The 12,122-nt window shown below is 50.7% G+C and overlaps 1 protein-coding gene across 1 annotated transcript in view; it reads left to right on the top strand.

Annotated features, from left to right (window-relative positions):
* The window catches only part of PHYHIPL (phytanoyl-CoA 2-hydroxylase interacting protein-like), a 175,326-nt gene that overhangs the window by 128,942 nt on the left and 34,262 nt on the right, over positions 1–12,122 (top strand). Inside the window, exon 2 of the mRNA XM_015415295.1 lies at positions 10,813–11,009. Coding sequence (XP_015270781.1) covers positions 10,845–11,009 — 165 coding nt within the window. The 5' untranslated portion in view covers positions 10,813–10,844. The remainder of the gene's footprint in view (positions 1–10,812; positions 11,010–12,122) is intronic.

The following is a 12,122-nucleotide window of genomic DNA, read 5'->3' as shown; positions in this document are numbered from 1 at the left end:
AGGAACAGAAAGAGGGAAGCTTGGTGTGATGGAGCAGGGACTGAAAAGAAAACAGAATCATAATGCCAGCCTGTCAATCTCAGGGGCATCCAAACCTGGAATGCTGTATGTAATTTAGACCTGTGTGTCTCAGGGGGGAAAGAAAGGTTAGCGCAAGGCTGAAGAGAGGATGGGTAAGATGTTATGTCTTTTCACTTCAGGGGAGGAAAGGGTGAATAAGAAGAGAGAAGAAGAGAAGAAATTATTCTCTCCTGCAATACTAGAACACGAAAGTCACCCAAAGAAGTTGAGCCATTGCGGACAGGACTTTCAGAGCTGTTCCGCCAGGCCTCTTTGGTTGAGGCGGCGGGTGTCCAGCTACAGTGGCCTCCTCTGCCTCATCTAGGGTTGCCAAGTCAGAAACTTACCGGAGCTGGGGAGTTTTCCCTCGGATGACCGTGGCCCCGCCCCCAGCGTGCCCGGCGTACCTGCGTCACTTCCGGGTGACGTGCACGTGGGGGTGGAGTTCCCTCCGGGGCCCGATCCGCCCCCAGCGGGGAACGGGCCTCTGGCAAGCCTAGCCTCATCCCATCCCTTTCATTTCATCTTATTAATGGTGCTCCTGCCCACCCAACTACTGAATTCATCGAGGCATATATATGGGCTCCTTTGGGAGCTCTGTAAAATCGTTTCGCCATCTTGTGGTTGTGTTTTGGGGTTTTTTAAACTAAATTATTGTTAACCGTTTTTAAAATGTTTTACTTTGTCAAATCCTTGTTGTGAACTGCCCTGAACCCACTCACAGGGGAGGGTGAGATAAAAATATAATAAATAAATAAAATTACCTTGCACAACACTTGATCGATGGAATCAGTTCACACTGCAAATCATTTGGTGCTGAGCGATCAAGTGATTGTCCATGTATGTGTGAATCAGAGAAAGGTCTGTCAGTGATAAACTTAAAAGGCATACTGTGTTATTTGAGTTTATTTCAAAGGAGGAGGAGATTGGATTTATACCCCGCCCTTCACTCGGAGTCTGAGTGGTTTATAAACTCCTTTCCCTTCCCTTTCCCCTCCCCACAACAGACACCCTGTGAGGTAGGTGGGGCTGAGAGAGCTTTTTCAAGAACTGTTCTTTCAAGCACAGCTCTTGTCAGAACTATGGCTTGCCCAAGGTCATCCAGCAGCTGCAAGTGGAAGCGTGGGGAATCACACCCGGTTCTCCCAGATTAGAGCCCGCACACTTAACCACCACACCAAACTGGCTCTTGTTACGTTGGTGATAAACCATTACACCAAATAGACAACTCTGAATGTAAGATGGCCCCCTTAGAAAAAGGTTTTGCCCAAGAAGTTATTTTATAACTGGGCATAAAGTAACTTATGTGCAAATTTAAGGTAGTCCTCTCTTTTTCCCCTCAACTGCACGTGTGGAAAGTAACCCGGCCTTTCTTTCAGGTAAATAGAGTATTTCTGGCTATCAGGAGCATATAACAGCATCTCCGTCATGTTTTGCCTCTGGTGATCGCATGTTCTCAAGTAGAACTGGACAAGGCTATGAAGATGGAACCAAAGCAAGGAAGTGAATGATGATGAGTGAGGGCGTCTGGACTGGATTGCCCGCCTCATTCCCCAAGTAGGGTCGCCAGCCCTGGGTTGGGAAATAGCTGGAGATTTGAGCTTGGGGCGAGCACGGTTTGGGAATGGAGGGACCTCAGCAGGGTACAATGCAATAAAGTCCACCCTCCAAAGCAGCCATTTTCTCCAGGGGAGCTGATCTCTATGTCTGGGGATCAGCTGTAATAGCGGGGGATCTCCAGGTCCCACCTGGAGGTTGGCAGCCCTGACCCCAAGCCTTTGGCTCTTGCAACTTAGTCACCATGCCCATCCCTTCTAGGCTTGCCAAGTCCCCCCGGGGGATGGGGAAACCCCCACCCCAGAGGCCCGTTCCCCGCTGCCTCCGGATCGGGCCCCAGGGGGAACTCCACCCCGATGTGCACGTCACCAGGAAGTGACGCAACCATGCCGGGCACGCTGGGGGTGGGGCTATGGTTTTCCCTCGGATGGTCGTGGCCCCGCCCCCAGCATGCCCACCGTGGTTGCGTCACTTCCTGGTGACGTGGATGCGGCGCGTGCACGCGCGCGCACTCAAGGATCGACCCGGGAGTCCCCCGCTTCAGGGCGAGGTACGACTTGGCAACCCTAGTCCCTTCCATGGGTATATCCAGCAGCCCAGGCATGCACGTGGGACTACTTCTGCTCCCCGTGCACCGAGTGAGCCATAAAATCAGTATTGATTTTTTTGGGGTTTGTTTTTGAAAAGGGGAAGTTGCTAGCCCTCATGGTGGAGAATCCTGGAAACACGACACTACAATGTGGACTAAGCAGTGACCATGCAATGTTCAAGGGATAAGCCTGCAACTTCTGAAAGTGCGGGGCTAGTCCAGGGATCAGTCTTTGTATATGATCTCCCATATCTTGGATTTCATAGCCTGGGAATCCTGCCCCAGGTGTAGAAGTGGCTACTTCTGGCACTCTCCCACTCAAGGCCAGATAGGGTTGCCAGTGGGGGGGGAAATAGCTGGAAATGGGGGGGGGGGGGGTGAAACCTGGGGAGGGGACAGTTCGGAGCGGGGAGGGACCTCAGCAGGGTGTAATGTCAGAGTCCAACTTCCAAAGTAGCTATTTTCTCCAGGGGAACTGGTCTCTCTTGTCTGGAGGCAAATTGTAAAAGCGAGAGATCTCCAGGCCCCACCCAGAGGCTGGCAACCCGAAGCTTCGACCAGGCCCAGAGCTGTGTAGCTTCAAACAGGGAGAATCGAGCTTGGAAACATGGATCGCTATTAAATCCAGTCATTCTCTGGGCCGTTCCTTGTTCCTTATACGTTACTATTGTTGGCTGTTCGTTCATAGACTTTGCCTGTTCTTCTTTGGTCATGGAGTCTGCTTGTGATTTCCAGAATATTTGCTTAGAGAGGATCCCTGGGTCTTGTCACCTGGCTGCTAACAGCTTTTTGCTGCTGCTGCTGCTGCTGCTTTTTCACTTTGGGGCCCAACAATTCCGCGAGTTCCTGAGCGATGTACAAAGAAAATAAAGTCGACTGCAGGGTTTGCATAATTCCATTTTAGTATGCAGCTTTCTTCCTGAGGATCCTATCCAGAGCTGGAAGATTGCTTGGTTGGTTTGGAGAAGATATATTTGCCATAGGGTTGCCAAGTGTATCTTCGCCGGGCACGCTGGGGGCGGGGCCACGGCCATACAAGGGAAAACCATAGAGTTTTCCCTTGTATGGCCGTGGCTTGTCGGGGTGGAGTTCCCCCCCGGGGCCCGATCCGGCGCCGCCGGGGAATGGGCCTCTGGGGCGGGGTTTTCCCCGCCCCCCGGGGGGACTTGGGATCCCTAATTTGCCACCTTGTGGGGAGGACTGTGCTATTAACAGCTGCAAGGTGGGCAGAAATTTTAGCAGGTACATCTTCTCTTTCGTCCCACATTTCCATGTTGGGATAAAAATTCCTGCATGTTTAATAGCATTTGTGTGTGTGCCAACTGCCATCAAATTGCTTCCGATTTATGACAACCCTATGAATCAATGTCCTCCAAAATGTCTTATCATTAACGGTCTTGCTCAGTTCTTGCAAACTGAGGGCCCTTGTGGCTTCCTTGACGGAGTCCATCCAACTCTTGTTGGGTGGGTCTTCCTCTTTTCCTGCCGCCTTCAACTTTTCCTAGCATTATTGTCTTTTCCAGTGACTCCGGTCTTCTCATAATGTGACCAAAGTACAATAGCCTCAGTTTGGTCACATTCATTTCTATGGCGAATTCAGACTTGATTTGGTGTACAGCCCACTTATTTGTCTTTTTGGAGGTCCACGGTATCCGCAAAACTCTCCTCCAACATCACATTTCAAAGGAATCAGCTTTCTTCCTGTCAGATTTCCTCATTGTCCAAGTTTCATACCCATAAATAGTAATGCGAAATACTACAGTATGAATTGTCTTGATCTTGGTCACCAATAATACAGCTTTCCCCTTAAGGTGGGGGTGTCGAACTCATTTGTTACGAGGGCCGGAGTGTCAAACTCATTTGTTACGAGGGCCGGATCTGACATAAATGAGACCTTGTCATAAAATGTGATGCCAGGTAGCGGAGATATAAACTTTATAAAGGACACAAACGCAAAGGGTTGTTTTTTTTACTTAAAATAAAAACATGCTTAAAACATTAGCACTCTTGCAATATTTTGTTTATTTAACAGTGGCTGATAACTGACACCTCTTGCTCTGAATTACTGCATTACAGTGTCTGTGCTGTTGCGATCCTGAGTATGCTGTTCAGGTGTGTATCTGTAAGCTGCAAACCTACGATGACGCAGCAGCAGCAGAACTGGAGGAAGAAGCAGAAGACAGCCAGTTCCACTGTGGGCCTGACAGAAGCCCACGGGGGCGGCCTGATCCGGCCCCCGGGCCACATGTTTGACACCCCTGCCTTAGGATCTTCCCCAGCTCCTTCATGGCTGCCCTTCCCAACCTCAATCCCCTTCTGATTTCTTAGCTGCCGTCTCCCTTGCGGTTGATGATGGAGCCAAGGAATAGAAAATCTTTAACAGCGTAGAGGTGACAAAGCTGCATACCATTTTAAAAATCGTCGATCTAGAGCTTCTGCTATTTGGCTGGAGGCTACGTTCAGGAGCAGTTTTTCTCAGCAACCGTCCCGCCCTCGTTCTTTCTCCTTCACAAATTCCTAACGCCTCTCTGCACTGTGCCGTGGTGTCCTTTTCACCCCGACGCATGTCTGTTTGCATTGCTCTGCCTTCTTACGCGATATGACAAACCTCTCCTAATCCCTGCCAGTTTAGCGCTACCTGGTGGCACCACTGCAGGGAAAAGACTGCGATGCAGGGGAGAGGCCGAATTTTAGTCCAAGCAATGCTTCTTGTTGGGCGGGGATGGATAATCGATCCGTCTTGCTCCCGCTCTCTCCTGAGACCCACAGAAATCTGCCGGATCTCTCTTAAGATAACTGTAGAGCAGCATAAAGGAGGGGAAGTAATCACTGTAGAGGCTTTCGTTAAAACTCAGATGGATTGAAGACGACACGCCTTGTGCTGGTGTTTGTATATTTTGGCTCGTATGAGGGGGAAATGGCACGTTGCATTAACGAGAGACAGACAGCATGAGACTTTGCATGCTAATGGTCTGATCCACGGGCTTGGGGTACCCCGGAGAGAAGAGCCCAAACAGAAGTCGGAAAACAAACTTGGATCTGAAACCACAGTGTGAAAACATCACAGAATCAGAAATCAAGACGAAGCAGATGTCCAGATTGGGTCTGGCTGCCAGCGTCCAGATGGGGCCTGGGGATCCCCAGAATTACGGCTCATCTCCAGACTACAGAGTTCAGTTCCCCTGGAGAAAATGGATCCTTTGGAGGGTGGGCTCTCTGGCCTTGTGCCCACGTTGAGGTCCATGTCCTCCCCAGGCTCCACCCCCAAATCTCCAGGAATTTCCTAATCTGGAGCTGGCAGCCCTACGGCCTCCATCCCCTGCCAGTGGCCGAGAAGAAGAAGAAGAAGAGATTGGATTTATACCCCGCCCTTCACTACCCAAAGGTGTCTCAGAGCGGTTTACAAACTCCTTTCCCTTCCCTTCCCCTCCCCACAACAGACACCCTGTGTAGTAGGTGGGGCTGAGAGAGCTCTTGACAGAAAATGCTCTTTTTCAAGAACAGCTGTGCCAGAGTTATGGCTTGCCCAAGGTCATCCAGCCAGGTGCAAGTGGAGGAGTGGGGAATCAAACCCGGTTCTCCCAGATTAAAGTCCGCGCACTTAACCACAACACCAAAAGTGGCCGAGGTGGGGGGTGACCTGGAAACCCTAAAATTGGATGAGAATGTGGGGTTTCCAAGGAGGATGGTTGAGTTTCAGAGTCCTGAAATCTAGATTTTCTTTCCTTATTTCCAATATGTATGAACTGTTTTCTGCTGGGAAACGACCACAATCGGATTTCGGGGGTGGACATTTAGCTTTCCCGGAAAGGTCCCGGTGGGCCAAGCAGAAGGGCTGCTGTCTGCAAGGAACAAGGACAGTCAGACCCCAGCAGCTCTTCCATCACTGCAGGAGTTGCTTGGCTCACAATCATGTTGCTTGGCAACAATCATGAGTGTCGGCTCACTACTACCAGCTGCCTCCTCCTACCATGATGGCCACCATCTAGGCTGTGGACCAGGATTAAGCCTGGCGTGTTCCTGAGCTGTTGAAACTTCCCAACCTGCCCCTGTTGAGTTACACGAAGCTGGACTTCTTCTACTGAAAGCCTCTTCGCAGCTCTTAAGGGCCAGGACTGTGAGGCGCTTCGGACTCTGCTGTTCAGCTGCAGCCACCTCCGTCGGTATCCAGGTCAGGAGAAGTTCTTGAAATCTGCAGTTTAGATGGGATTCAGAAAGCCTCCGATCCCTCTCTGGCATCTCCATTCAGCTCAGGGTCGCCAGCTCCGTGTTGGGAAATGCCTGGAGATTTTGGGGGTGGGGCCTGAGGAGGGCGGGGTTTGGGAGGGGAGGGTCCTCGATGGGGTATAGTTAGGGTTGCCAGGTTTGGGTTGGAAAATACCTGGATACTTTGGGGGTGGGACCTGGGAGAGGGCGGGGTTTGGGGAGTGGAGGGGCGTCGGCATGGCACAATGCCGTAGAGTCCCCCCTTCAAAGCAGCCATTTTATCCAGAGGAGCTGATCTCTGTCGGCTGGAGATCAGTTGTAAAAGCGGGAGATCCCTAGGCCCCACCTGGAGGCTGGCCACCTTGGGTATAGTGTGATAAAGTCCACCTCGCGAAGTGGCCATTTTCTCTGTCGCCTGGAGATCAGTTGTAACCCCAGGCGATCTACATTTCCTAATTTAGAAAGATGGTTGGGCTAAACTACAAATGCCACGCAGCTATATGTTGGTTCCCTCTCTTCTTTTCGCTTTTTCAAAATGCAGCTATGGAAGCTGCATATGGAGATCATATGGAGGTTTTCCCCACTAAAAGCCAGTTTGGTGTCATGGTTGAGTATGTGGACTCTAATCTGGGAGAACCGGGTTTGATCCCCCACTCCTCCACTTGCACCTGCTGGATGATCTTGGGCAAGCCGTAGTTCTGATAAGAGCTGTTCTTGAAAAAGAGCATTTTCTGTCAGAACTCTCTCAGCCCCACCTACTTCAAATGGTGTCTGTTGTGGGGAGAGGGGGAGGAAGGAGTTTGTAAGCCGCTCTGAGACGCCTTCAGGTAGTGAAGGGCAGGGTATAAATCCAATCTCTTCCTCTTCTTCTTCTTCTAAAACTGCCCCTCCCCGGGATAACTTTTCACTTCACACGGGGAAAAATACATGTATTGTGTTTTTTAAAAAAATGATGCAAACGACAGACTATATGTTTACTTAGATGCCACTTTGCTCCCCAGTGGGAACCCAAGGCCGCTTACAGCAGGGTTCTCCGCCTGCTCTATTTTATCCTCACAACAATAATCCTGTGAGGTAGACTGGGATGAGAGAATGTGATAGACTCAAGACCAACGGTGAGCTTTCACAGCTGAGGAGGGGTTTGAGCTGGGGTCTCCCAGAGCTTAGTCCAGAAGATTGCCCTGGCCGTCACTGACTGAACGTCACCCTCTAGTTCTCAGGGTCCATTCTTCGCCTCACAAAGTTCTTATCCCCCCCCCCCCATGGCCACCATGAGGGACTTTCAATTGTACAGGGAGCTCCGTGCTGAGAACTTAATTCCCAGGAGAGGGAGGAACCAATCCTAGCGCCCATTCTTCATATCAGATTGTTACGACGGAAGGGATCATTTTTTGGTTTCATCGTAACTGCACGGTGCGATATAGTTTTGTTAGCCACCTCGAGCTGACGGAAAGGTGGGCTAAAAATCAAACAGATAGGGTGCAATCTGCTCAGCGTTATTTTAAGCATATTTTAAGTCACCTGGCAATTTGTGAAGCGCAATCCTGAGCAGGTCTACTCGGCGCCCCGCTCAGGTCTATTCAGTGGGTCTTACTCCCAGGAAAGTGTTCTCAGGGTTGCTCTATTAAGCAAGTATTTAATTCTCCCCACTGAGAGCAATAAATAAATCAGCTTGCATATGTGGTACAAGGAGTTTAATTTGGGGGGCAGGTGTGCATGTTCTGGTATGATGGGCATGTGCATTGAAATGCTGTTACGGATCTCGCTACTACCGTTATTTTTATGAATAATTTCTGTTCCTCCTGTAAACATTTAAACCCTCATAACATCCATGCTCCAAATGTGCAAGAATAACTTTAGTGCTCATACTCCCCGCCCCCCCCTCCCAATTCATCTATTAGTGGCTGGAGTTCGCTACTAAATTAGCCAAGCAGTCATTTCTGGAACAGTGACAATTCCGTCTGACATTAATTACTTCATACGTCTCTCGAGATAGATTTTTTTTTTTTAATCACATGGGCTCAGCTTTAGTTTTTTCCCCTATGATTTACTGTGAACCAGACTGTGGAGTTTAAAGTGATGATAAAGAACATTTAGTCATGTGGATAATCCCATTGCTTTTGCCAGCCCTACTTATGGGAATGGAAATGCTGGCTCATGGGGAGAGGCTGTGGCTCAGTGGTCGTTTAACTGCTTGGCATGCAGAAGGTCCCAGGTTCAATCCCTGGGATCCCCAGTTAAAAGGAGCAGACCAGTGGACTTATTCAATATAAGGTGGTTTCATGTGTTCACGGTGTATGAAGATACATGCAGAGGTCATTTCGGGGGGGATCGCGGGGGATCGCAGTTCCCCCGGGTGAGGTACTGGGGGCGGGGCACATGACGAAGCCCCGCCCCCTGCTTCCGGCCGCCCCGCTTCCGGCCCTCATTCAGCCAGGAGGAGGCAGGAGAAGAGGGAGGGTAAGTTGCTTCCTCCCTGCCTCTCCCCACCCCTGCCTGCCTGGGGCCAGGGAGGGCCTTCACGGGGCTTCCTTGCACTCCCGACGGCCTTGCAGGTCCACCGCCGGGCCCCTCATGGGGCTCGACAGTGGAACTGCAAGGCCGGCGGCAGCGGCCGGGACCGTTGGGGGTGGGGTGTGTGGCCTTATGACACACTTCCGGTGATGTCAGGGGGTGTGGCCTTATGACACGCTTCCGGTGATGTCAGGGTGTGTGGCATATGCTAATGAGTTATGCTAATGAGTTCCCCTAGCTCTTTTTCTACGAAACGACCCCTGGATACATGCTTTCTAGACCCTATCCCAATGCTTCTTTTATGTAACTTTGAGCACTGCTGCCTGGTAGGCCAGTACTGCACTGGTCAGATCACAGCACTGAGTGGGTTTGCTCAGTGGGTTGGATCCAAAAAGCTTTTCTGCTGATGAAAAAAGGAAGGAAGAGATCCCCCTCTGACTGCTGCTACTCTGGAGATTATGGGAACTGTGTTGGCAAAAGCCATGTGGGTTGGGGGCATGTAATAAAGAGAAAAAACATGGCAAGGTTAGGGTTGCCGGGCTAAGCAGGAGACATGGGAGTGGGGGCATGGGGGGGCAGCATGGCCAGTGTGACGATGTCACTTCCTTGTTGGGTTTCCAGCTCTTCCTAGAGCCGCCCACCATCACTTCTGGGTTCCCCCCAGGAGTGACATCATTACACTGTCAGTTTCTTTAAATGCCCCCTGGCTGCAGCTTGGAGCAGTGGTGGGCCACAGGAACTCAGGGTGGGGGATTCCCTGCCCTGACCAGGGGCGTGGCAGCTGTGGGCAAGGCTGAGTTCAAGGGCTAGCTGGATCCCATCAGCTCTTTCTTCCTGAGGTGCCAGCTGTCTGCTTGGTTTCCCATGTCAAGAGTGTTCAAAACTGTGATCAACTCCACCTTCAGTCTCAAGTGGCACAGTTCATTCCGCACGCTCGGGAGCCCACCACCGCGTTCTGTTGCATGTGTACAGGCGAGGCCTTAGGATCTGAAAAGCTCCAGATTTCCTCAAGTGGGCCTGGGGTTGCCAGGTACTTATCACGCGTGGAGGTGGGGTGGGAGGGAGCCTTCCAGGAGTAGGGTGGGGCAACATGTGACATCATCATGTCCGGGGTCATTTCGTAGAAAAAGAGGTGCAGGGGCTCATTAGCATAACTCATTAGCATAACTTATTTGCATATATCACACCCCCTGACATCACCGGAAGTGTGTCAGAAGGCAACACCCACCGCTCAGGCTCCACTGGACTGTTCTGGATTGCTAGCTATTGGGGGGAATGTGCAGATCTGTCCTCGCAGAGGAGGGAGAGCTTGTACCTGAATAAAACGTGGTCTTAAAGGTGCCACTGGACTATTTGGATCAGGGGGCCGGGGGGAGCTCTGCAGCTTACCTGGCTGCTTCTTGCTCTGACTGAGGGTTGCTGGGAGCAGGGGGTGGGGCTTGTTGCATGTGCCCGCCCCCTGGGCTCTTTACTGCCAGAGCTCTGCTCCTGTGCGCTCCCGTAGGAAATGACCCCTGATTCATGTCAGTGATGTCACACAGGGACATCGCTGCTTGGTGGGAGGGTTTTCCCTACCAGCCAGCTGGCCGGCAGTGGGCAGAAGCCCCCCAAACTGGGGGATTACCCACCCAGACCTGGGGAATGGCAACCCTAACTGTGCCCGTGGCTTATCAGATTCTGCTTTAGTTCAGCCTCTGACCTGCTGGTTCTTCCAGAGCCCTACCGGTTTCTGTTCTGACCGTCCCCGTTTTGGCTCCCCCCTGTGCGTCCACTTGTACTTTTCAGATCTTAAAGGTACAGCCTTAACCCCATAGTGTCTTTTTTACCGTATTCCTCCAGCAAGCCCTTTTTGCTAACTGTGGCCTATTTTATCCATGCCCTCACAGGGAACAAATCGCAAGACAGTGGGATTGCAGAGATGGAGGAGCTCCCGGTGCCCCACAACATCAAAATCAGCAACATCACCTGTGACTCCTTTAAGATTTCATGGGAGATGGATTCTAAATCCAAGGAACGCATCACACACTACTTCATTGATCTAAATAAGAAAGAGAACAAGAATTCCAACAAATTTAAGCACAAGGTATGTTTGGGGTTTTTTGGTACTGTCGGCAGAAGGAGGAGTTGGCTTCATGAACCAGTATGATACCAGTAGAAACTCAGAAAAATCCTGTAGCATTGTAGCTCGAGATAAAGAGGCAGGCATACAAGTGAGGGCTGGAGGTGTTATTTGCTGTTAAATTGATTCTCTAGGGGACACTGTTACGAGACAAAATACTTCTGTTGAGGCCAAGCTTGAAAGTTTTTCCTCCAGAAGTAAGATTCCGTACCCGTGTAGCTATACAACATCTCTAATTGCTCTGTTTAACTTGGGTCTGCACAGTTCATGACCAGCTCGGTTACCTGATCAACCTCTTGTTTTTGCTGTCTGTCAGGAGCGGCAGGTCTGCGGTGAGGAATGGGGCAGGCCACATTCATTTCATGCACACACTCACTGATTTATTTACTGAGGGAATTTTTATCTCTGGGCTCTCCAGAGACCTATTCAGGGTGTAAAGGTAAAGGTTCACTTGCTCGAAAACCAGTCGAATCTGACTCTAGGGTTGCGGTGCTCATCTCCGTTTCTCAGGCCACATTCATTTCATGCACACACTCACTGATTTATTTACTGAGGGAATTTTTATCTCTGGGCTCTCCAGAGACCTATTCAGGGTGTAAAGGTAAAGGTTCACTTGCTCGAAAGCCAGTCGAATCTGACTCTAGGGTTGCGGTGCTCATCTCCGTTTCAAAGCCGAAGAGCCAGCGCTGTCCGAAGACGTTTCCGTGGTCATGTGGCCGGCATTACTAAACACCAAGGCGCACGGAATGCTGTTACCTTCCCACTGAAGTGGTACCTATTTAAAGGTAAAGGTAAAGGTTCCCTTGCTCGAAAGCCAGTCGAGTCTGACTCTAGGGTTGCGGTGCTCATCTCCGTTTCAAAGCCAAAGAGCCAGCGCTGTCCGAAGACGTTTCCATGGTCATATGGCCGGCATGACTAAACACCAAGGCGCACGGAACGCTGTTACCTTCCCACCAAAGTGGTACCTATTTATCTACTTGCAATTTCTTGCTTTTGAACTGCTAGGTTGGCAGGAGCTGGAACTAGAGATGGGAGCTCACTCCAGCATGCGGCACATTCGGGTCTCGAACTGCTGAA

Source organism: Gekko japonicus, unplaced genomic scaffold (assembly GCF_001447785.1).
Source record: "Gekko japonicus isolate JY-2015 unplaced genomic scaffold, Gekko_japonicus_V1.1 scaffold1993, whole genome shotgun sequence".
NCBI lineage: Eukaryota > Metazoa > Chordata > Lepidosauria > Squamata > Gekkonidae > Gekko > Gekko japonicus.
The sequence above is the reverse complement of the archived record's forward strand: the minus strand, read 5'-3'. Positions and strand labels throughout refer to the sequence as shown.